Source organism: Engystomops pustulosus, chromosome 3 (genome assembly GCF_040894005.1).
Source record: "Engystomops pustulosus chromosome 3, aEngPut4.maternal, whole genome shotgun sequence".
Classification (NCBI taxonomy): Eukaryota; Metazoa; Chordata; class Amphibia; order Anura; family Leptodactylidae; genus Engystomops; species Engystomops pustulosus.
The window spans coordinates 148,396,382-148,422,859 of NC_092413.1; the positions used below are offsets into that span (position 1 = coordinate 148,396,382).

General features: G+C 41.4%; 1 protein-coding gene and 1 long non-coding RNA gene across 9 annotated transcripts in view; one reads left to right on the plus strand and one right to left on the minus strand.

The window, feature by feature from the left end:
* Positions 1 to 1,713: 1,713 nt before the first annotated feature.
* TNK2 (tyrosine kinase non receptor 2) overlaps positions 1,714 to 26,478 on the minus strand; it is a 145,843-nt gene continuing 121,078 nt past the window's right edge. For 6 of the 8 annotated variants that reach the window (XM_072142513.1, XM_072142515.1, XM_072142514.1 and 3 more), the window contains 7 exons: positions 23,546 to 23,740; positions 22,348 to 22,439; positions 15,993 to 16,112; positions 8,911 to 10,328; positions 6,677 to 6,772; positions 4,109 to 4,236; positions 1,714 to 2,065 (listed from right to left, as the gene is read on the minus strand). In XM_072142513.1, coding sequence (XP_071998614.1) covers positions 2,059 to 2,065; positions 4,109 to 4,236; positions 6,677 to 6,772; positions 8,911 to 10,328; positions 15,993 to 16,112; positions 22,348 to 22,439; positions 23,546 to 23,740 — 2,056 coding nt within the window. In that variant the 3' untranslated portion in view covers positions 1,714 to 2,058. The remainder of the gene's footprint in view (positions 2,066 to 4,108; positions 4,237 to 6,676; positions 6,773 to 8,910; positions 10,329 to 15,992; positions 16,113 to 22,347; positions 22,440 to 23,545; positions 23,741 to 26,478) is intronic. The other 2 variants (XM_072142509.1, XM_072142511.1) reach the window with 2 other exon arrangements.
* Positions 16,034 to 21,925, plus strand: LOC140122087 (uncharacterized). The gene is made up of 3 exons (XR_011854249.1): positions 16,034 to 16,176; positions 19,457 to 19,492; positions 21,173 to 21,925. It is a non-coding gene; the product is annotated as an uncharacterized lncRNA (long non-coding RNA).

Here is a 26,478-nt window from a genome sequence, read left to right on the forward strand (position 1 = left end):
ATGTAGTACACAAGGTGCAGTGCAAGTGCTGCTCTATGTGATGGGTGCAAGGGGCATATAGAATGTGCACTCATATAGGCCACGCCCACAGATCTCCAGCTTACACTGAGCTGATGCAGGGACAGGAGCAAAACGCAGGCAGCAATAACTGTAAAGTAAGTAGGTAAAAGTTATCTTTATCATGTTAGGATCACTAGGGGATTGAGAATTTTCTTCTGTGGGAAGACCCCTTTAAATGAACCTGTATCTTCGTGTGTTGATTTGTGGTCCTTGAGCAATTACTTTTGAACCATTACTGACAGCCTGAAGTGAAGGTGGTACTACAGGCCACTTCCCCTTTTAAGGGGTTGTACGGAGGTTGAAAAACATGGCTGCTTTCTTCTAAAACAGCTCCTGTCCTGACCATACTTATTGTTTGGTATTGCATCTAAGCTACAATCACAGAAACACAGGCAAGATGAAGCGCTAAACTAAGCGCGAAACGATTTGTCCCTGATAAAAGAACGCATCCAATTTTGTTACCCTCCCCTGTTGTGTACGCCAAGTTTTAAATGACCAATAAAGAAAATAATTTTACTAAAGGTGGTGAGTGCCAACTTTTCCTTCTCTTTTACCATGATCACAGAAACACAGTTGTTCGTGGTGCACAGTTTGCCCCTTAAGGAGCTACTCACGGTATAAGACCGGTCCACACAGTCTTTGAAAAAGTCCACAGAGATAGTGAAAGTAATTTCACTATGACCGGAGCTCCCAATATTCTTCTCCCTCGTTATTCCATCTTAAAACATCTGTGTTTTAAGATGGAGTAATGAGGGAGAAGAAGAATATTGGGAGCTCCGGTCATAGTGAAATTATTTTTTCTATTTCTGTAAGCTACAATCAATTCTATTCAGCTACAATGTAAGGATAAACCATGCTCAATGTGTGGAACTATTAAGATGAAAGCACCCGTGTGTGAACCTCTATAGCAGTGATGGCGAACCTTTTGGAGACCGAGTGCCCAAATTACAACCAAGACCCACTTATTTATCTCAAAGTGCCAACACATAAATTTAATTTGAGATTTATACTCCCTTCTGTCACAGATTTCATTGATACCGGCACCCTGAGGACACCAATAAAGCAGAAAATAGAAGAAATTTGAATGATCATTGTAGCTTTGCTCCAGGGTCCCATAAACAGGAAGAATTGCTGGAGCAGTAGCTACAATGATAATCCAGATCCTGTCCACACCTTCCCACTCCTCCAGTATTCCCAGGTAGAGCTGTCACTTTAAAATATATCTGTGCACAGCAAGTCCTGGGCTGTCTGGGACTGCAGGAAGATAGCTGGAGACTTCTCTGGTGATGGCCTGAGTGCCCACCGAAAGGGCTCCGAGTGCCACCTCTGGCACCAGTGCCACAGGTTAGCCATCACTGCTCTATAGTGACAAATAATCCCTTTCTTGTGATGGTATACTGCTAGGGTCTGTTATCATAATATGATTCAAAAGCCGACCTCCAGGACCCAAATCATCATGAAAATAAAGGGGTTGCAGCAGCGATTTAGCACTGCAGTCTTGTTTTTCCTATCAAGCTGGAGATTTTTTTTTTATATCCGGAAATAACTATTGATTTGAAGAAAACCATAATTGTGTGGTGCGTTTTAAATTGTTATATTCTGATCATTTATAAAACAATTAGTTTGAAATATACAAATAACAATTTCTACAAGTTTTTAAAGTTGTTTCAAATAAATTTTATATCTTACATTTATATATACTCATATATTTTTATATATATTAAAATTACACATCTTTTTTTTTATAAAAACATCAACTTTCTCAAATAAACAATGAGGGAAAAACACATTAAAAGATAAAATGCAACATTAACACATGTCCATGTAGCAGAACACTGGATTGGTTTAACAGCTGACCCTTTAGGGTGAAGGATCCCCGTGTTAGGGTAGGTTCTGAGATAAGGAGGTACTATAATGTCCTCTTCAGTCCATAAAGGTCTTGAGCAAATTAGTCCAGGTAGATTAAAGTTGTGCGCTCGAGTCACCTCCTTAAAGGTGTCATCGCCTGCAAATTAAAGTAAAAGAGAAAAGACACTTCAGATGTGATAAAGAAAGAATTTAAAGATACTAAGTGATCCCCATAATTTGTTAACTCTAATTGCTAAGTTCATATTATGTATTAGCCCTCTGTTTTAAGGACACATTGGGGTGGATTCCCAGCATATCCATAATGGGGGACAGGACTTATCCCAATGTATGCAAATATAGTGGGTTATGTGGTCCAGTTACTCCCGCTTGAAAGTGGGAGGAGTAGTGAACATTGGCAGCAGCTTAAGGACATAGAATTAAAGGGTATTCCCACATAGACAAGATTATTAAATATACTCAGGATAACCAAATAACACATTATCTGATTCACTATTATTAACAAAGCTACAGCATTTCACAGATATAATTGCATCCTCTCTAGCTCAGTCCCGGTGTACATAATTCTGTTAGCCCCGGGATCTGACCGTAAATTTTCTGGCTTAGGGTTGGGCAGGGCAGATTCTTCTCATGAAAATCTTTTCCTTTCTGCTTGCTGCAGTATCTCTCTCTACTCCAGCCCCTCCCCCCTGCATTCCAAAATTAGTTCACACACAAATACACTTCCAGATCTTTATACCAGGGGACTGTGTGTATTATAGCTCAGATGTAGCAGAGATGTACCACAGCTGAGAGTGTCATTGTTTGTTATATTCATCTCATGGATCTCATCATCTCTCATCTGTGATCCGTCTCCTCTCTCTTTTTCTATGTGTCAGATACTAGTGAACTTTCAGAAGCTAAATCAAAGTGTATATAAACCTATACCCTGAAAATCTAAGCAATTGTCAGCACACAGGGATCATGAAGTATCTGCTTAGAGAGTCCACGACCACCTTCTGGGATTTTACACTGGCCATCACTGAGAGATGGGAGCAAAAACACCTTCCCGGCCACCTTTTGTTTTTGGTCTCAGACAACTCCTTTATTTATTTTTTTATGCCGTTCATTGTGTGGGATTTTGTTTTATTGTACAGGTCCATCAGTGATATGGTGATACCTTGTATGTGGGTTTGTACGGTGATTTTCACTTTTTTGTTACATGTATATTTTATATGTAATGGGGCTTTGTGGGCATTAATATTAATGTATTTGTTTTATTTAAATTTTTTTTTCCTTTCTTTATTTACTTGTCCCACTATGGGACATGAACAAGCAAACATTTGATTGCTTATTCATTATAATACCCTGCCATACTGATGTATTATCACTGACAGGACTTTACAGGCACTTACTAAAGACAGCCCTGAGGTATTAGACCTTACCCCCGGGTTGCCAAAGCAACAATCAGCATCCTCCAAAAACACTATGGGGACTTCAATCAAGCAGGGAATCTCACTGCAAATCTAAATGCAAACCGCAGGTGTTACATAAGGATGTCAGCTGTAAGATACATCTGACACCCCGTGGTTTCCATTGCTGGTTCACTTCCACTGATGAGCTGAACCAGCATCAGCTCCATGAGGTACTATTACTGCATGGAGCGCTAAGTTACAGGGCTCCATTCAGTAATAGTATATCAGGGAGAACTAGGAGGTTATGGGTATCCCTCACGGGACATTAGTGTGTATATGTATGACTTCACTGGGTACCTACCAGAGTATTCACTCAGCATAGGCAGGGGATGGATGCAATGCAGCTGCATCTGTCCCCCATGGGCTCCAACGGCCTTCGCTGATGCCTTCTGTCCAGTGTCCCCTGCTGGATGGGATGTATACTGGTCAGACGGAGGCAAAAAGAATGACTCAATCTGCTAGTATAGTCAATGGACAATTCAGTGTGTATGCTGAGAGCTTTCCTGTCGTATATATATAACGTAATTAAAAACTAGTATGTGAATGTATCCTTAAATGTAGAAGTGTTTTACAGGTCTGCAGCACTTACAAAACATTTTGAAACGTGAATCTCAAAAGTGGCAAGAATAAAGCTTAAATTTTTGAGAAATACATTCTCAGAGTCACTTATCAAGTGATAATGGAGGAGAGTGATCAGCACACAATAAAGCTAAATGTAATTCCCTTACTTTTGCTGTGAACTGTTGTAGGACTCCAGGAGATGAGAGCTAGCAGTTTCCAGATTCCAGTCAAATGTCTCCAAGACTTTGTGGCACTCCACTCGGGTCTTCAGTCCAAGGCAGAAGAGCTGCTCAACCTATAGCACAAGACAATTATGTAAGCAACTTCAGCATACAATGTGTAATGTAAGATTTACCTAATTCCACCAAAAGAAACATTACATTTAAATTTTAAAAAGGAAATTAAAATACGAGGGCGGTTCATTAAGTACCCATTTAGAAATGAAGACACCATTTTTTCAAAAATGTTTTTTATATTTTCAACATAGTCCCCTTTTAAAAAGATACACCTCTCCCAACGTTCCTGACATTTTTTTAACCCCTCAAAAGTAGGATTTGTCAAACTCTCCAAAATACGCCTCTGTCTTGGCGATGACTTCCTCTTTTGAGCTAGATTCTTTTTCCGCAAGCCATTTCTTCATGTTAGGGAACAGGAAAAAGTTGCAGGGAGCCAGATCAGGTGAATATGGGGGGTGCAGCAGCAATTCATGCAGTTTGGCAGTGACAACTACGGATGAATGTGCTGGTGCGTTATCATGTGGAAACAGCACCTTCTTTTTCGCCAAATGCGGCCGTGTATCCTTCAATTTTTTCTTGAAGTGGTCCAATAACTCACTGTAGTATTGTCCAATGATAATTCTTCCTTTTTTTAAAAAATCCATGAGGATGACGTCGTTCGAATCCCAAAAAATCGTCGTCATGACCTTTTCGCCAATGGGACCATCTTCGCGTTCTTTGGAGCAGATTCACCGGGAGAAATCCATTGTTTTGATTGTTGTTTATTTTCTGGTGTGTAATGATGAATCCAGGTTTCATCAACGGTGACAATTTGACGCAAAAACTCCTTTGCAGATCAAGTCGACGCACCTACGGCCTCTGCTACTTGCCGCACTGATCATAGATGGTGAAGTGTTCCCATAAACATCCAACGTTGCTTTTATCTCCTCGCATCTTTTTCCATCCAAAAATAAAAAGCAAATTCCCGAACGATACTACTCTTTATCCCATCTTAGCGAAAATCACGGAACGCGTCTTACTTAAATGGCTGCCAAATCCAAAATAACCTATCAATCAGTCTGCAATATGTTTTGTCTTCGTTTGATAGATGGCAGCACACGATGATAACACCAACTTCCCTCAGGTACGCCCTCTGTCGTCAAACACGGGTACTTATTGAACCGCCCTCGTAATACAACTAGTTATGAAGGTCCTGTTTAGGAAAGGATGTCTTGGTTTTATACAAATTTCATTGTACCTGCCTATCCATTGGATATATAACTCTGTAGGCCTTGAATCTGACCAAGGCCACATCAGGATTGCGTGTGAAATGTCTATCAGTGTATCGGCACATGTACTATTTAATACAGTGGCATTGTAGTGTATTGAATTTATGACAAAAAATTTAAAAAATCTACAGTGGAAAGGCCTTTTGCCTGCAGATTTTTTAATCACAAGAAATAAATGCAATGCAAAGGATGAGCACCCCCCCCCCTCAGAAACAACGAAATTGCCACAGCTGATGCTTGCTGAATGGCAGTAAATCCCACAGACCTCCTTCTGAAGTGCATGCTGATATCTATTGTGTTGGTGTGGGCTACCATCAGGTTATGCAATTTCCACTCACGTAGAATAAAAGCGACTTCCTCCAGAACCGGTCGTAGTCTGGGGAATAAAGGTACTGGCTCCCCTAACTTACGCTGCTTAACAATACATATAGAGCTGGATGCAGACAGCTATATCTGGGATGGCCACAACAATATCGTTGATAACACTATTTAAATAGCTAAAAAAAAAAATCAAGCTACTCCCTCCCATAGAGATGCATATTACAGCCTGTACAGTGAGTGTCTATGGAGACTGCATGACCTCACATCTAATGTCCCTGTGTTTTGTTAAACAGCTCTGAAGATTATCCCCTTCACTTTTAACATGATCTTATTAAATAATGCACATAGCAGTCTACAGCCCAAAAGAGCACAAAGGGTGTGCACAATGCTGTGCAACAAACAGGAGAGGAGAGAGACCGGTCTTCAATTTGGTAGTCAGATTAACCATAGTAACATAGAACTAACATTGTAACTAAGGGGCACTCGTCAGACTAAGGCTCCTTACACACGAAGTATATTACAACTGGGCTGGGACGTAGGTGTAGCATACATTCGACTGGAGAGGTGGAGGGGTTAGCGCTCGTTAACCCTCCCCTCTCCACAGGGAGGTGTGCTGCCAGGCCATTCTTACAGCAAAGATAGAGCATGCTCTATGTTTTTTCCAGCAACGGCAGGGTAAGGTGAGAAAAGTATGTGCTCACCATACCGCGCCATGCACAATGCACTCCTAGCTGCCTTTAGTACAGATAGCATTCGGCCGCCATATATGGTTGTGTGTAAGTGGCCTGAGCAGAATTTCTTAATGAAATATATTAGAAAAATGTTCACAACTTCCCCCCACACACAATATGCCATACACAACCAATATGTATCATTATACAGTTTTGTAAATCAAGCTTTTGGGTAATACCTTTAGATACTGGATCGCTTTCTGTACATTCCAGCCATGGTTCTGCAGAGCTGTCTGGCATTCTTCTGTGGTCACTCCATGAACCATGTCCTGAACCTGGAAAAAGGAAAGAATTCTCAAGTTACATAAAGAGAAGAAACAACCACTTCCTAATAGCAACTTGTAGCACTCGGTAGACAGGATGCAGAATTTATATTCTGCAAATACTTTTTACTTGTTTTTACTTGAGCCTTGTGAAATTCACAGAAATGCACAAAAATTACTAGGATTCATCATCAAGCTTTCGCCAGTTTTGTGTCGCGGTTGTACTATGTTCGCCATGCCCCAAAATTCTGAACCTAAAGGGATGTTTCGGAGTCGATTCGGACCTTGCGTCACATTTATTACTGCAACTCAGCAGAATTGTGTAGCATGCTGTATGTTAAAGGTGAACCAAAAAAAGGTTGGTGCACACTCACCAAGCAGTGCAGGGAGCATCAGATTATTGAATGGCACACATTGCACATTAGTGAGGCACACTGCACATAGTGCAGCACAACTTTTGATAAGTGTGGGCCAAAGTGTCTGGATGTATGAGTAAGTGTCCCTGGTTTCTCATGCTTGATTTTGATGGTAGATTTCCTTTAAAATAATGCTCACTGATCCATTAAAAACTTTTGAATTCTTTGAGACCGGTTTGTACTCTGTAAAAGGAAGGATATGTGCGAAGCTGCTCCATTCACTGTTCATGGAACTGACACAGAGCTGAGTATGGCACTCGGCTATCTCCATCAGCGCCATAATGATGTATAGAGCAGCAGGCACATGTGCGACTAGCTCGGTTGTTCATTTGGGGTACAATAGACTCCCGTTCTTGTGACCCGTGGAGGACCACAACTGATCAGCAAGTTACCCACCATCGTTCTCACAAAAAAAGTAATGACAGTAAAGATTATATTGCTATTATATTGAGATGTAAAAATGGAACTAAAAATATATGAAGCACCACATCTATTATTACTGCCTACATAACACAACACTCAGAATACATACAAGTGAATAAGTAGTCAATAGTGCCATACACACATCCATTATTTATTTCACAAACCAACACCTTGTTAAAAAATTTGTTAAAAGCACTTTTTGTGTCTTAGTCTCTTCTGTGTAACACTATGGAGATACTAGGACACAATACCAGCACCATAGTTCAAAGTAATTACTAAAAAGTGCCCTATAACAGGTAGTTTCCAATACATTTTGTATACTGAAGTGCAAAAGTGACAAAATCAATGATAGCCCAATACCAGGCAGCAGCAAAGGGGCTTCAGATGCCTATAATGCGGTGGGTCTGGATTACTCGCATTCCTATTAGGGTACATTTAGATGGACATCTTTGGGGATGTATATGCAGCTGCAAATTTGACGGCAAATAGAAATGTGTGGCACCCATCAGCACCATACACAGGGAAAAGAAAGAGCATGCTCTATCTTCCCCTGTGTGTGCGGGCCCTGCATCGCTTTTCTCTATGGAGAGGAGAGGGGTCACCATTGGAAGGCATGAGGCCGTGTGCCTGCCATATATATGGACGTTTTTATACGGTCATGTATAAAGCAATGGTTAAACATACAGATTAAATACTCAGTTCTTCAGTACCACATATTGTAAATCTCTAATCTCCATCCAAATATGTGGAGACCTAGCTGTTACTTCTTCACATTCCCATACAAATTCTACATAATATGACTCCTCAGTTATTTCGTCCATCTTGCTAACAAGACAGAATTATGCAGAGATTTCAGAGAAAAAAAGTTATTACATTAGAAAGGGATGGAACAAGAGAGGAATCAAGTAAGTGGAGAAAGAAGCGCTTTCCTCTGATACGATATGTTACAAGGTGTGTATTCACGTGTCATGGTTTAACACTGTGCTGCAGTACAGTATATTGATTGGTTGAGTTAGAAAACAACTTTAACTTAGATCAAAATTAACAAAAAGTTAATCAAAAAGTTAACAGAAGATACAGCAATACACTTTTGCGTTGGAAAGCTGTAACCTCATAACCCACATATCAGGACATGTTCAGCCGCCAAGAGAACTGTATATGTTGAACTGTAATTTTGTAATTGAGAACTATAATTGCGTTTGTGTTAATTTTATCTGAGTAGTTTTATCAAGTTCCGTTAAATTACACAGTAAGCTGCCATAATGTATTTTTTCCCAGCTTATTTATCTGTAACAGTTCAAGGAAACTCACCAGACGGATTTTATCTGTGGGCCTGAAATTATCTGGGCCATCGTAAACAATTTTTTGCAAACTACAAGATGTCTTCACAGTATTCTTGGATGAACAGTTGCTGTTATTAGATGAAAAGTTTGCTTTACCATCAATCTGCTGCATCATCGGCCTAACAGTAGCTGTAGTAATATTTTTGCTTGCTGAAGTCTCTTCTGGACTTCGAGCTTCTTTGAAAAACTTCTCATATTTGTCCAAGTATGATGGTCTCTCAGGTAGAAGGTAGTAATGAGTATTGCTAACCTTCTTACCATCTTTTACAATAGGCAAGATGCAAGGACCTTTACAATGATCTTTACCCTGTGCTTGTATAACCTTGGGGGTTGCATACTTAGGGTCTGATGCAAAGCTTTGGGTGGTGGGCATAGGTTTTCCCGGAGAGGTTGAAAGCCCAACACACATAGGAGAACAGAGGTTGGATCTCTGCTGTGGTGAGCCCACATGAAAAGCCATAGGGCTAGGAGTCCTAGATGTGGGCTGAGACAATGGGTCTCGTGGTGGAAGTAAAGGTGCCCCAAAAGCTGGAGACAGCTCTCCAGACCAACGTTCATGTTCACTGCGTTTAACTGGTCTTGGGGGGATGGGAACGCGGGGTGGTATACGAGGTTTGTCCTCTGACAGAGTCACACTAATATTTGCAACAGATGAGCTCGGGCTAGGAGTTGATGCAAGTGAGGAGGAAAGGGGAACATTTAGCTTCTTCATGCATTCTTGTTGGAGCTCCTCGAAAAGTTCAGAGGTTTGAGAAGAATTGGGCTGTTTTGTGTCCTTTGGCGGCAGGAACAGATTGTCCTCTACTCTGATCTTAACTTGGCCTTTCTCATTTTCTTGTACATATCCATAATTGGTTTCTCCTTTTTCTCTAGCCTTCTGAAGAAGGTTCATTGTGACCTTTTCTCTGCTTGCCAGAACATCAGGACTATTAATGGTATATACTTCATAATCATCTTCATCTTGTGCCACCTCATCATAAGCAGGAGGAGCTGGTAGGGGTTTTGTATCCCAATCAACTACAGGTGTTGGGTGAAGAGGACGGGGGAGCGAGCGCTGGGGACTCTGGGGAGGAGTTTTATCAAGCAATGAGAAGGCATCCATAGCTAATTTAGCTAAAGAAGGAGCAGTCTTTTCAGCTAAGGGAGAGACAAAGTCTGGGCTTATAGGACTAGTATCTTCTCCAAAATCTATCAATGCCACATCTCCAGAGGAAAAGCTGCAACTTTTAATTCCGAGAAGATGACGGTCAGACACTTTGGTGCCAGCCACCCTTGCAGAAGGTTTGACCAATTTAAGTCCTTTAGTACTGGTCTTTTTGAGGGATAGCTTCTTAATTCCAGATGACAGAGGGTCGTCCTCGCCGTTCACAGGATTATAGGTTGGCTCTAAGATATTAAATAAATGAATAAGAAGCTTACTATCAACAGGACAATTAATACATGCATATTACATTTACCTTACATTACACTTATTCACATGACATATAAACCTGAACACTGCACATTAAGTTTTTTTTTTATTATTCCTAATAATAATGGGCATTTCAATCAAAACATTTATCATGTGCACTTAAAATGGGGTCATAGTATTTTCCACTGCTACATAGCAGTCAAGTAAACTTTTTTTGATATGTGTCCCAAATATTTACTTTAGTAATATTAGTATTTTAGTATTAATTCAAGAACACTGTAAAAAGTGATCTATTTAAGAAAATATACATTAAATTAAGTTGTTATATTTATTATACATTATTTAACTTTACCTCAGTACAGACGGCCTCCTACTTAAGAACACTTGACTTACAGACGATCCCTAATTACAAACGGACCTCTGGATGTTGGTAATATACTGTACTTTAGCCCTAGGCTTTAATAATCAGCTGTAGGCGTTATAAAAGGTGTCTGCAATGAAGCTTTATTGTTAATCCTCTATTGTAACTCCAGACAAAAAAATTGTTGTCTTGAGTTACAATTATTAAATATACAGTTCTTACTTGCATACAAATTATACGTAACCGAGGACTGCCTGTATCTGCAACAACACTTCAACAATTACATTAAAATGGTACAAAGTAAGTACAGGTTACAAAGTAAGTACACAGAAATAAATAATAAAATATCCAGGAAAGATGGAAAATGTAACATAAAAAATATGGAGGAGCCACTAATACGGCATACTCCCGTATACGCCACAAAGTCACAGAGTCAAAGATATAAAATTAGTGCTCTACTCCTTATACTGTTTGTCAAATGGCGAGAGCCTCTCACCACCTCTTCATGGACTGGAAATAAAAGATATCCCTGACTCCTTGCATCGCCAATCGTCCTCCTTTAATGGGTTGAAACACAATCCTCGTCTCGTTACCGTGTCCGCGGTGTGTTCAGGAGGTATGCGAAAGGATAGTGCAGATTGCCAGGTTCAAAAGGGAAATAGTATTTATTGTATATACTCACACATTCCAATTTAAAAGCGCGCATATAGTAAAAGCATAAGACGCCTAAAACACCTCGCCCGATACAAAGTAAGTACAAGTTACATACAAGATAGGGGATTTAGTTTTATTGAGGTGATTTAGTTTAAGTTGAATTTGTATGCAAGTTGGAACTGTATATTTTATAATTGTAGCTCCAGACAAAATTAGATTTTCAAAATTTAATTTTTTGCTCTAATGGGAACAAGGATTATCAAAAAAGCTTAATTGACGACACATTGCAGCAGATCATTGCAGTTTGGGACTATAGTAACATCCAGAAAGCTTCACCAGAGGTCACAGTGGGCAGAGGGGTCCGTCTGTAACTACGAGTCGTCTGTAAGTCGGGTGTCCTTAAGTAGGGAACCACCTGTACTTGAAGGGGTTGTCCACTTTCAGCACATAATTGATTTTGTTTGTGTAATGAAACGTAATACAATGTTCCAATATACTTTCTATATCAATCCCTCACTGTTTTCCAGATCTCTGCTTGCTTTCTAGCAATAGAAAGATTCTATGTTTACTTCCAGTGGATAGAAATGTCTATGGTCTTGTGATGAACATGCAAGAGAAAGAGCTATTATGGTGCGTTCATACGTTCAGTTTTTCAAATGAAGTTTTAGAAATCAAAAGCAGTTGTGGTTCATAATCGGTGAGAACATATCATTGATGGGTGCCACTTCTCCTGTGAAAAAGCAAACGTGTGAACGCACCTGTGTGTCCATCACATGACCAAGGTCAGTGTCACAGTCTATGGGAATAGTCCCTTAGGACTAAAGTCTTGTGGACTCACTGGACCACCGCGGGAGATAAAGATGCCAGCCGCAACCCGGGAGCGGAGTCTAAGTGGACTCCAGGTCTTCACCCGAGAGCCCGCCGCAAAGCGGGTTGGACTTGCTGTGGCGGGGAACCACCAGGTCGCTCCACGGCTGAGACTAGGCCCGCGGTGGCAGCCAAAGTAGGGACACGTGGCAGGCAGGACCACGGGAAGGCAGGACTTTGGAAGGACGGCTGGCAGGACCTCGGAAGGACGGCTGGCAGGACCTCGGAAGGACGGCTGGCAGGACCTCGGAAGGACGGCTGGCAGGACCTCGGAAGGACGGCTGGCAGGACCTCGAAAGGACGGCTGGCAGGACCTCGGAAGGACGGCTGGCAGGACCTCGAAAGGATGGCTGGCAGGACCTCGGAAGACCACTAGGATACCGGACCGCCACAGGATTACAGGACCACCACAGGATTGCAGGACCGCCACAGGATTGCAGGACCGCCACAGGATTGCAGGACCGCCACAGGATTGCAGGACCGCCACAGGATTGCAGGACCACCACAGGATTACAGGACCACCACAGGATTGCAGGACCGCCACAGGATTGCAGGACTGCCACAGGAACACGGGAATCACAGAATACACGGAGGCGTCTGGAAACGCTCAAGAACACAGAGGGCTTTCTCTTCAGTAACAGGACATGAAGATCCGGCAGGGGATGCTGGGAGGCGCCAGGCTATATGGCCGAGGCGGGAATGCCAGAGCCAATAAGGAGGACGCTGGCCCTTTAAGGCTGGGAGAAGTTCACCCCTCCCCCTTAGTGGCGGGAGTGCGCGACTGCAGGGAAGAAGCATGCGGCCCAGAGTACAGGCCGGAGCCAGGAGAGGTAAGTGAGGGCAGGGGGAGCGAGGACTGCGGCAGCAGGCACAGGTGCACCCGCGATCCGTACCGAGGATTGCGGGTGTAACCGCGACAGTCAGATTTCTATCCACTGGAAGTAAACATAGAAGCTTTCTGTCGCAGGACAGCAAGCAGAGATCTAGAAAACCATGAGGAATTAACACAGAAAGTACATGGGAAAATTGTAACCTTTTCCTTACACAAACCATATCAATTATTTGCTGAAAGTGGGCAACCCCTTTAAAGAAACGTCCTTTTATGTATCTGCGTTTCCATTTCTAAATCTTGCCCTCCATATGCTGCAACTTTAATATGTTTCCCTTTAAATATGAAGGTTTGTTATTTAAAGGAGAAATTTTACTTTTTACTGTGCCATTCAATAATATGTGCAATGTACTGGTAGGATGGGAAACAATTAAAAAAGCGGACAAATTGTATTTTAACACCACTAAATTTTACATACTTTGAGCATAAAGATATGTGTAAGATACAATGTTGTGTCAGTTGCTTTTTTCAGCCACTCCCCCAATGTGTTTGAGTCCTGATATACAATACACTCCAATAAAACTGCACTCCAATAAAACTCTACTGCTTCTCCATTACATTCTGTCTCCTATGTAAAAAGTGCTTCTTGTACTGAACCCATGCAATAATCTTAGTTCTGTTAACTTTTCTTTATGCAGTAAAGCTGCTCCTGGTTCTGTGTTTAGGCACTAAGAATTTGAAAAACTTTATACTGCTACTTTATACTACAATCTTCACAGAGTACGGGTAACATGGTAGTCTTAATCTAGCATCAAAATCCATCCTGATAAACCAGGGACACTTAATCATAGATTCAGGCACTGTGACTGTGGTAATCTTCTTATATTTGTTATTCATGGCCTCCTTCCTTCTAAAATCAACTTTTAAAATTATGCTGATGTGGGTGTCATTAGAGCCCTTCCATGCTGTAGCTTCACATGCTGTTAAAGTGTTTAAGGAGCACTTACCCCTTCTACTACAAGGAGATTACATCAGCCAGTGGGAGGAGGAAGTTCTGAGGAAGAAGGGGTGAGACAGTCTGTCACCCAGTGAAGTTACAGCACCGAGGTACTGGTAATACTCCCAGGAGCCCTTCAGGCTCATTAGCATTATTTTAAAAGTTGATCCCAAAGATAACATGGCAAGAATTTACTGGTAATACTCCCAGGAGCCCTTCAGGCTCATTAGCATTATTTTAAAAGTTGATCCCAAAGATAACATGGCAAGAATTTATTAGGGGAATTTATGTTAGGTTTTTTTTCTTGTTCTTTTTACTTTTTGAAAAAGTGGTGGACTTAGAAGGAGGGTCCTATATTCTGGTGCAACATAATAATAACAACATAAATAATCACGTTTTTATTACAAACTCCTAAAATATAAATAAATATCACTGACATCATCAGTGATGATGGGTTTAGGCCAGTGATAGGCCCACAGCAGTCAATGGAGACCTACCAGTTCTGGTAAGGAAAGAAATGAAAGTAGAGGGAACAGAGCTGGGGGAAATTGGGCCTTCTTTTTATTTTAGCCACTAGAAGGTTTTCCTATAAAGAGGACCTCTTCACCTTTCCATCTCACACATATGGATATTAAAATGTCATAATATAGGGGCTGCTTCACAGTATCAGGGAAATTTTCTTTCTAGCCTGCACAGTTGCTGAGATATGAACCCCGTTATCTTAACATACTAATCCTCTCCACTGTCAGGGAGGAGGTGCTGGAGCAGAGGAGAGGACATGCGTTATAATCTTCTCAGTGTCTCACTGTTTTCACGCTAAACATATGCTCTCCGGGATGTAGACGGACAAGCATATGGTAGCACGCTGGAGAGGAGGAAGGGTGAGCAACGATGCATTGTGCCTGGCTGTAAACACAGGGAAAGATTTCCCCACACATGCTGTGTGAAAGCAGTCTAAGAGAAGATTATCATAAGCCACCTCCTACTCTGCTCATCCTTTTTGATAGTGGAGTGGATTACAATGCCATGTGCTCAAATTAAAAGCAGTCCAAATGTCCAAAAAGTATTTAAGTTTAATAAGTAACCGGAACTAGAAAAAAATTATATATTATTTAAAATCTTTGATTCTAGACACAAATGTAATTTGTATAAAGGGTAATAGAGAGAAAAGAAAAGTTTAAAACCTAACAAATAAAAATATACTAGCTTTGTTAGCTTTGTAGCTTGGCCTCCGTGACAATTGGATTTTAAAAATGTTGGGTTGTCATAAGAACCAGGGTTAACAATGAAGCTTAACTGCAGACACCTTTGATAACTGTTATAGCTGTTTATTGTAGCCTAAGGTTAAAGTACAGTAAATTACCAAAATCCAGAGGTCTGTTTGTAACTAGGGGTCGTCTGTAAGTCAGGTGTTCTTAAGTAGGGGACCGCCTGTAGTAATATACACATTAAAGGATATCTATCAAAATCCATCCTGATAAACAAGTCACACTTACTCATAGATCCAGGTGGTAATCTTCTTATATTTGTTATCCATGGCCTCCTTCCTTCTAATATCAACTTTTAAAATTTGCTAATTGTCCTGAGGGGCTACCATAGCCGCTCTGTGATCTGGCTTTACAGATCGTTACACTGTCTCACACCGCTCCCCCCTTCCTCAGCATTTGTGAACTGAGTATAATTTTAAAAGGTGATATTAGAAGGAAGGAAGCCATGGATAACAAATATAAGAAGCTCACCACAATCACAGTGCCTGGATCTATAAGTAAGTTTATCATGTTTGATTTTGATGGTAGATTTCCTTTAAAAAGTCAATATAATAATAATTTTGTTTTCATTATGTGTATTAAAGGTTAATGTTATATCAGGTCAGTCAATCCACTGCACACGTGTCAGCACGTTAGTCGACAGATTGTACGTACACCCAGTACCTTGAGAGAGAGAGTGCACAAGAGTACAAAGTAGGCAGGAGCAAGGTGCACTGAAGAAGGTGGGATGACACTTACTCTTAACCAGGGCAGCAGGTTGAGGAGGGCGAGGCGGAGGCTCCCCTGAGAGAAGAAAGGCCACGAAGCATTGGAAAAAAGCAAGTCATTGATTCAGTGATTGATTCAGGTGAGGTACAATGATATGAATTAAATAGATTTCTCAAAGCAGGACAAGAAACATATGAAACAGCAAGCACAGAAAAGCAGGCGTTATCGTGTTACTTTTGTTAAAAGGCAATCTGTAGTCTATAGTGAACATAGTTATATACAGTGCACCAGACTCATCATTGCTCATAAGCCCCTATAAGAAATTCTGCATCTTTAGATGCCTTGTTCTACAATTACATTGTGATTAAAATAGTTCATATTCTCAAAGAGTTCCCATATAATACTCATTATACAGGACAACAAATACATATATACTGTATATAGGCAGTCCCCGGGTTACATACAAGATAGGGTCCATAGATTTGTTCTTAAGTTGAATTTGTATGCAAGTCGAAACTGAATATTTTATAATGGTAGATCCAGACAAAAAAAAATCTTTGCCCCAGTGACAATTGGAGTTTCAAAATTTTTTGCTGTAATGGGACCAATGATTATTAATAAAGCTTCATTACAGACACCTTACAGCTGATCTTTGCAGTCTGGGACTATAGTAAGGCATTCAGAAAGCTTCACCAGAGGTCAGAGGGGTCTGTCTGTAACTATGGGTTGTCTGTAAGCCGGGTGTCCTTAAGTAGGGGACCGCCTGTACTGTGTGACTAATTACGTCATAAGGTCTCACTTATATATCTAAATATCTAAAACACAATGGCCCCTTCTCTTGCCACAAAGTCCCTGTTACAAAAAAATGTGTGAATTGTGTTCTCTGCTTTGACTCAAACACCTTGTGTATATGCAAAGTATAACACGCACACACTATATAAACTATATAATGTCTGCATTAGCAACTGCCCCCTTTTTGTACCCTCCCCCCTTTTCAATGCTTCTTGCTTATAATGGACATTTACCTGCAGCGACCCCCCGTTAGAGAACGGCCTCCACAATGCCGTTCTGACACCGCCACCCACCCTCCTTTCCTTTGTTCTGAGAGAATTAAAAAATACTTACCTTTCCACATTTCCCCACAGATGTCCACCTCTCTTTTCAGCCATGTCATTGCACTCTGAAGCTGAGAGGTGATGTGATAACACCTTCAGTCCTGCTGACATTAGAGGTACAGAAGAAAAGTGGCCGGCCATGTGGGGGAACATGGAAAGGAAAGATATTTCATTTTTCTTTTTTTTACATAATGTCAACATTCCCTCTGTTAAGGTTGAAACCCCAGGTTTAATTAATGTTAATGTTTATATGTCCCTGCTGTGTTTGGAGGCACACTAGGGAAAATTATTATGACTTGCATTCGTGGCGTATGGACATAAAATTGTGACCGCCCCCCCCCCCCCCTTTTACCATCCCTTATGAAACCATGCGCAAGTCGTAATACATTCCTATCACTGCCTCCTTCTACATTTACATTATCGTCCCACTACGCCCTACAGCACACCCCTACTAACTTATAATATCTCAACCAAGCCCTATAGCTCACACTTCAAAAACAGATGGCATCAGTAATTGCTTCAACCTATAATTCCTACAAGCCACCCACAATACCTGATGCCGCTTCCTTATAACCATTTGCTTATTGGTTACTCATTGGTTACCAATGAGAAAGTTTCATCCATAATTTAGTGCTTACACCTTAAAGAGGACCTGTCGCACGGAATAATCCCTCTTGGAGGTACTTACTAAAGTAAATTCATGAGGCCGAGGCGCTCCCCTCTCTGCAGCTTCTCCTCTGGTCTGCCCCTCCCACACCATCTGTCGGTGATGACTGCCAGTCGCAATCACCGCTTCCTCATGAATACGGAAAGCCGATGTAAGCTTGGTCCGCTGTTTGGAGGGCTATGTACAGCCGTGCCTGCTAGCTTTATTTGTATGTTCCGATAAAGCTAGCAATTTAACACTGCTATTACTGGGGTAGGGCTAGAGAGCTGCTTACTTTAGCAAGTGCTCCTAGAGGGATTGTTCCGGGTGACAGTTCCTCTTTAAGGATTGTGCACTTGGCTCAATCCCAATTAAGCTTACCAACCTCTCCATTGTACATAGTACTTACTTCCTCCACTGATGCTAACCATCCAAAGGACACATCTTCCCTGCGGAACAATCGCTCAGTCTTCCATTTCTTTAAGCTGTGACAAGCTACAACCTGGTTTATGACCCCATTACTCTGCTAACACTGCCATAATCGAAGTCGTTGATTTTCTCTTTGCCAAGGCTAAACAATATCACTCTACTCTACTCCATCTTTATTTATCCTCTGCCACCAATACTGTTTTCCTCTTGAAAACTCCATTATTCCTCGGCATCACTGACCTGCCCCTTTCCTGTATCTCATCAGACTCCAACCCCAGGTTCAGTGTTTATGACTCACACAATCACCTCTTCTACTTGCCCAATCTCTAGTGATGTCTCACAATGCTTGGACTCCTTCACTGGTCTAGGGCAGCTCATTAAATCCTGTGGCTTTCTATACCTCCAAGATTTACATCTCTGGCACAGACATGTAAAAGACGTGGCAAAGTTCCAGGGACAATGAGACGCCTCTTGACAAAGATCTGGGGATTGTAACACGTGTCAGGGAGAGTGCTGGGCAGTGCTTGCTGACTTTTCCTTTTCTATTTGCTCCAGGTAAGGTAATTTTACTTTTCTGTCGCTTGTAAATCCTTTAGTATGCAGTAGAGTGGATCTGCTCACTTATTCTCTTTACATTCTGTGTTTTACTGCAGGCATGCCAGCCTTTATATCTACTTAGCTGGTTACCATTCTAATTTTCTATATCGCGGCAACAGTTTTTTTAGTCATAATGCGACTTGATCTAGGTAATTTACTGCAGCATTGCCTAGTGCCTTATTTTTGTCTGTGCATTTATTCTGTATTTTTTGTTTTTAATGCATACATAATAAAAATGTTGAAGATTTTTTTTCTGGTATTCGTGATCTTTATTTGTACTTCATTTCTACAAAGTTCCAGAGAGTCTATACGATATATCATCCTTTTCCTCCTCGTTTCTAAAAACTTAACAAGAACAAAACTGAAGTCAATCTTTCCTCCTTCTAACACATCCTCCCATCAGGCCTACAAATCACAACCAACGGCTACACACTCTTGAAAAGCCTTGGAGTTACCTTTGACTCTGCCCTATCCAGTGGATGCCACAGTCACTACTGACAGCATCTATGAGGGTAACCTGGATTGTCTACTATTCCACTTACCACTAACCAGCACTTATTAACATTGTAATGGAAAATGGGAGTGATGTTAACAAGTGATGCTAAGACAAATCATTACACTATTTTCTACAGGATCAGAAGGTTTCGTGCAGGCAGGAGCAACCTCCAGTAAGTTCTTCTGATACCAGGTCACAGGAAAGAAACAAAAATCTAATAGTGAATGATCATTATTTGATTTATGAGTCAAAAGATAAATTCAAAAACGAAACTTTCATACTAATACTCTCATTTTAATATTATACTAGATTTAGGAGACACATAAAAGGTAAAAGGAGAAATAGTTTTACATTGGTTACATTTTCAATAAATTATAACTACCATAAATACTCGTGTATAAGCTGAGTTTTTCAGCACAAAAAATGTGCTGAAAACCGCCCCCCTCGGCTTATACACGAGTCAAATAGTAAGTATAAAGAGTAAAAAAAATACTTTAAAAATAATAAACTTATATACTCACCCTCCGGTGGCCCCGATGTGCAGCGCTGCTCCCCCGATGTCCGCGCGGCTCGTCTTCAGGCTTCCGCGCCCATCTTCTTTCTTCTGCTGGCGCATCATACTATGCGCCTCCCGGCCGGGGGAGAGCTGTGGCGGAGCCCTGCAGACGAAAGAAGACGGGCGTGGAAGCCTGAAGACGAGCCGCGCGGACATCGGAGGAGCAGTGCTGCACATCGGGGCCACCGGAGGGTGAGTATATAAGTTTATTTTTTTTAATGCTGGGCTGGGCTGTATTCTACTGGGGGCAAGCTGTATACTACTGGGGGCAGGCTGTATACTACTGGGGGCAGGCTGTATACTACTGGGGGCAAGCTGTATACTACTAGGGCAGGCTGTAAACTACTGGGGACAGGCTGTAATCTACTGGGGGCAGGCTGTAATCTACTGGGGGCAGGCTGTAATCTACTGGGGGCAGGCTGTAATCTACTGGGGGCAGGCTGTAAACTACTGGGGGCAGGCTGTAATCTACTGGGGGCAAGCTGTATTCTACTGGGGGCAGGCTGTATACTACTGGGGGCAGGCTGTATACTACTGGGGACAGGCTGTAATCTACTGGGGCAGGCTGTATACTACTAGGGCAGGCTGTAAACTACTGGGGGCAGGCTGTAAACTACTGGGGGCAGGCTGTAAACTACTGGGGGCAGGCTGTAAACTACTGGGGGCAGGCTGTAATCTACTGGGGGCAAGCTGTATACTACTGGGGGCAGGCTGTATACTACTGGGGGCAGGCTGTAAACTACTGGGGACAGGCTGTATACTACTGGGGGCAGGCTGTAAACTACTGGGGACAGGCTGTATACTACTGGGGGCAGGCTGTATACTACTGGGGACAGGCTGTATACTACTGGGGACAGGCTGTATACTACTGGGGGCAGGCTGTATACTACTGGGGGCAGGCTGGGCTGGCTGTGTACTACTGGGGGAAGGCTGTAAACTACTGGGGACAGGCTGTATACTACTGGGGGCAGGCTGTATACTACTGGGGGAAGGCTGTATACTACTGGGGGCAGGCTGGGCTGGCTGTATACTGCTGGGGGCAAGCTGGGGTGGTTGTATACTGCTGGGAGCAAGCTGGGCTGGCTGTATACTACAGGGGGCAGCTGTATACTATAGGGGCTGGTTGGCTATATACTGGGGGGGAGGGGGTCTGTGACCAATGCATTTCCCACCCTCGGCTTATACTCGAGTCAATAGGTTTTCCTAGTTTTTTTGGTGGTAAAATTAGGGGTCTCGGCTTATACTCGAGTATATACTGTTGTAATGGCCTTTATTTTTTTTTTCTTTATTTTCCAGGATACTGTGCACTATAGGAGAACAATCCTTCTTATTCACAATGAACACTCCAATTGTGCTCCAAAACTACTAAAGAACATACAGACAAACTCTGAGTGCAGTACAACAAGATACTGCTGTGCTCCTTGCTTGTAGTAAGCATTGGGTTAGAAAATCTACTAAAATTAAAAATATGTCCATATTTTATAGCCCAGCCATGTCTATGCGCATTGTGGGAAGGATGATAGAAAAAGACCAACCTTAGCAATGCCTTGCTGTACTTACCAGAGGATGCTAATGCAGCAATATACAGCATAACAGAAGCATAAAATATAGGTATAACAGAAACTAAAAACTGAAAGTTAACGGAAGCCCATCCGTTCATGTTAGTCTTTAGTGGACCTTCTGTGCTTTTAAAACATCACCTCAATTGAGTGATCAATGTATGGAAAATAAAAAAAACGTTTTAGGGCACTAGACGAAGTTTTGGAAAATTGACAAATGGGCCACTGCTCTTTTTTAAGGTAATGGTAGCAAATTGTATTAACTACATGGGGAAAATGTCAAAACCCTAAAACCTAGTTGATACGCAAGAAGCTTACTGGTCCTAAATTTCTCTCTATTCTTGCCTTTTTTGCTTACAGCTTCAGGTTCTGCTCTTGGTTCTAGACGTTGGCTTGTGATGGTATGAATATCTACACCCACATTATTACTTGGATCAATCTCTGTAATTGGAAACTATGTATAGAGCAATGTACGTGGTACTTCTGCCACCTTGACACTCCAAAATAGAATAAACACTATTTGGTTTGCCAATGGTCTGCATTTTTAGAAGATAATTGCAATTCATAAGCAGATATAAATTTTTAACCGGACAATGGACCTTTCTCATATTCGGACTGTAAATGAAGACTGATGCATTATCTGTCGAGGCTTATGCAGTGTAATTTAACACAGAATTTCCCTGCTCATCCTTTGCTATTCGAATCTGAGGATGGTCCACTACGTGACTGAAATGCCATTGAGTCCCAAGTCAAGAATGGAACAAAGAGTAAAAACTGTCACAGCAGTGTTGTACAGTATATGAAGCTATGAAGTTGGTCAATAATGTTCTAAAAAAATAAATGATGGTAAAATATGTGCCAAAACTATCAAATTAGCATGATAAATGTATTCATATATAATATGCTACTCACTCTTTGCCCTCCCAGGAAGTTGGGTTGGTTTAGCAGATCCTTGGTCTAGTCCCAAAATATCAGGTGGGTCCATGGGATTTCCCAAGTACAGCCTGTAGGGAGAAGCAGACAACATAAAGCAAATGCAAAAAAAAATTTATGAAAATAAGTGCGTCCCACAATGACAATGGATTAAAACTGCAAGGAAGACCATTGTAGCAGAGCTTAAGGAACATATGGAAATATAAGAAGTCTGTCAAGTTCCTACTTTGATAGAATTTTTAATGTTAAAGTTGTAATACTTTCATTATTTTGTTTTGATTATATATATATATATATATATATATATATATATATATATATGTCAATTATGCAGTTTCCTGTGAAGCTCAACTACTCTAACCATAAAAAGGCTTTACTTTTCATGATTAGGACATCACACTATGTATCCAGCAGAGGGCACTGTAGGGGAAAAAACCTAATATATGATAAGCTGCTTGGGGCCACAGATATCTTTCAGCGAGAAAGTGGACATGTGTGATAGGTAGCAAAGCATGCTATCTATACTTTGTACATAGACTTTGAAATACTTAATTTTGATCCGAAAATTATTATGTATATATAAAATAAAAAATTGTAAAAATGTCATTGGACATTTTTGGCAGGGCCATATTAGACAGTAACCCTAAAGCCAGGGCTTGGCCTGCATAGTAAAAGCTATGCAGAATTGTGTTTGGGTCCACACTGAGACATTTTGTAGAAGCATGGATTTAGTATAGTACTTTTTGTTCCTACAGATAAAGGGGACTATTCTGATTTCTAACCTTACAGCGAAATAACTACAGGCTCTAAACAGTTCAGTATTTGTGAAGCCTAAATAACAATATAACAGGCCTAAAGGAGACATTATGAACCCATGAGGCATTTCAATGCAATAGGTGATGACTTCTTATCAAAGTTAATCATTAGTCCTCTTTTATAGAACACAAATGTGTATTTTCTCTTTGATAATGTCATATATGGTTATTAGATTATTGTTAATAACTGGGATTCATTTCCATATTGGCTATATCTCCAAAATAGTCTCATGCCACATGAGCTCAGTTTTTTCTCATGTCCCAAATCTAGCATCAAATGCAAATATTTTATCATAATGTCCCTATAGCCATCAAGTATTAAGGTAGGCAGAGTAGGCTGCATGTTAAGCTATACTCCTTACTCATCAATCCGGTCAGGGAAGCCCCAGCAATGAGCAGGCACAGAGTCTCCATGACCCGTGTGGATGAAGCTGTTCTTTAGAGGTCGGCTTATATCATGAGCAGACAGTCCAGCTACAGATGTCACTGTATTCCGTGGAAACTGGCCAACTTTCAATGTCCGTTTGTTCTGCCCTCTCCACCAGTAATTCTCAGCCCTGTGGGGAAGATATATATGTGATGAGACACCAGGCATCCATGAGTAGGCTGAACTCTTCAAAAATGAACTAAGCTTAAGTAAGCCCCTGGAACAGCACTGTTCTGTAATGTACAGAGTTCAATAATTCATCAGAAAATAGTGATGGAGGCTTACCGGCAGTCATCGGAAACCCTCCAGCTAGCAGGTCCACGCTTAAGAGTGGTTACGTGTTCAGTATGTGCAATTAACTCTTTGCCCAATTAACACGTGGGTACACGCATAGTAAAGAGTGAGTCAGCCCTTCTTCCTGTCATCCCTGGAGACACGCACAGACAGAGTACAATTCCTCTCATCTGTCACAAGCACTCCTCGCTGGCTTCTGTGGAATTCCTTACAACCCCTATTATGTAGCCAAAAACTCCTTCAATTGAGGGGGCTATGGGCAAGACATGACAGGTATCCACCACCAAAAAGAAATCTATACCTTCAATAAGAACGGAAATGAAGCCCCCAAAGTGGTTTCCCTCCTACACACCTTGCCACGAACATGGCTGCACACAACCCTTTTTATACTAAAGAGTTAGTGACAACACTACTTAACATGTGTTCACTTTACTGTAAGACCTCAAGGGAAAGCACTGCATTTACTAATATGTTACCGACTAATGTCAAAAATGTCACCAGACAAGATTGTGGAGAGTAATACATATGGGGAAATGCGGAGCGGAGGTCAGGAGGGAGGCACATAGTCACTTACTGTCCACAGGTAAATCTGGACATGTCCCTGAGGAAACTGTGACATATGTAGGCAATTATGTTATGGTACAATGCTCACGGTTACTGAAAATCATAAAATAATAAAAATAGAATATGTCCATTCAGTCTATTATCCCTGACATGAAGAAATCATGAGTATTAAAGTTACTTACGGAGCCCAAGAGACAAGTGTAAGCTGTGTCCCTATCCTGACAGGACTTGTGTCCTCACTGCTCCTACACCTCTTTCCCCTTCCCCCTTCTCTTGTAACCCATCCCTTCAGTGAAGATCAGCTCACCTGCCCCCGCTGTGTGGCTGCCAGCAGGAATGGGAGCAGTGTGTGGGTGTGTAAGAGTGTATCTAAGCTGCAGCACGCCATTGGTACACAGGCAGGGTCAAAGGAAATGAGTGCATTTAAGTTCGTTGTTCTGCATTTAACCCATTCTTTGGCAGGGACATTGGATTTGTCGTGTTACATTACAAGCAGAGAAATCCTAGCTGTTGTGAAAAGGAAACTAGTGAGTTGAAAAGCTGCCATTGAGCTGTCAATACACTATACAAGGAATCTTTAGACACCTGCTGAATTACTACTGAACACTCGCTGTTCCTGTGTTACAAGTCTTGCTACAAACTTGCTAAAACTTGATATAAAAAAAAACTATTTCTTTTTTGCATTGCCATCTTTTATAAGCCAACACTTTTTTTTAATCAGTGGAATTAGTCACTATTATACTAGTTCTGGGGCACATATGACCTTTTGATTACTTTTTAGTTTTTATGTATTATGTGTATTATGGCTGTCAGCCTCTTGCACATGAACGTATTCTTGCCCAGGCTAGGATACTGCCGGGTACAGGATGAAGGAGGTATGAGCAGCTGCGCTCCAAAACTGTCGAGATACAGAACCTGTCCTATATTTTGCGGCGCACCCGCCTGGCTTGGTCACGGTGCAGTGAGAAAGTGTGTTCTCCCCTCACTATGACCGCGTTCCATAGGCCTAAATGGGGGCCATAAATGTGGCCACAAATGGTGCGGCCATATTACCAGACCCCATGCGATCATGTGCATTGGGCCTAATGCTGACAATCAGTCTAGTAGGTTTTGTCTCTCGTCAAGTAAATATCAAGACAGACACTAGGGGAATCTTAAATGTCAAATGATATAAACTGATTAGGAACCTTTAATACGGATTTGGGGTCACCAACTGTCTGTTATTCAGGAAAGTCACAGGTTCACACTGTTGTCCGTCTATACTTTGGGAAATTAAGCGTTGTGAATGCAGCATTCAAAAGATCTTTTTTCCAGTTTACTGAGCCTCCCAGAATATGGAAGGACCGCAATGGAGATCCTGTTACTGTCCTGGTGGTTATTTATGAGCCTTAATCCTCAGTTCTGGTTCAGTTTCATTTCTTGGAGGAATAATAGAAATAACTAGGGATGTACCAATAATACCAAGTATTATTGTTATACCCCATGCACAGAACAAGAAAAAGCAATGTGCCTGGAGGGGCTGCCAGTGGTTGGATTCTGGGGTGCCGTGCTCACCAATTTATGGCAGGTTGAGCATCTATTCAATATTATTCTATGTAGTTTCTGGAATCCTATAGTATTGTACTGATGGGAGCAACAACACAGTTCTTTTTCTTGGTGTGCGTCTGTTGTTGTGATTGGTGGTGGATAGGGGTAACATTAATAATTGCTACAACCCCTTTAACATAATTTCTGCCAGCTATGAAGGATCTCATGAAAGCCTTGCATTGCATTATCAGAGAAAATAGTAATATGTCACAGGCCTGACTTCAAATTAAAAAGTTTAGTCCTGTTTTTTGCCTTCTCAATAACCACATATGATTATACACACGCATCTCTAAGAAGTGACTTCAGAAACATGAAGGGCCTTGTGAATATACACCCGCCCTGTTCTGTTTTGAAAAAAGTGAAACGAGGCAGCTGCCGGTCATATAACAATTGTCAGGGAATGGGTTAAAATTCATGCATATT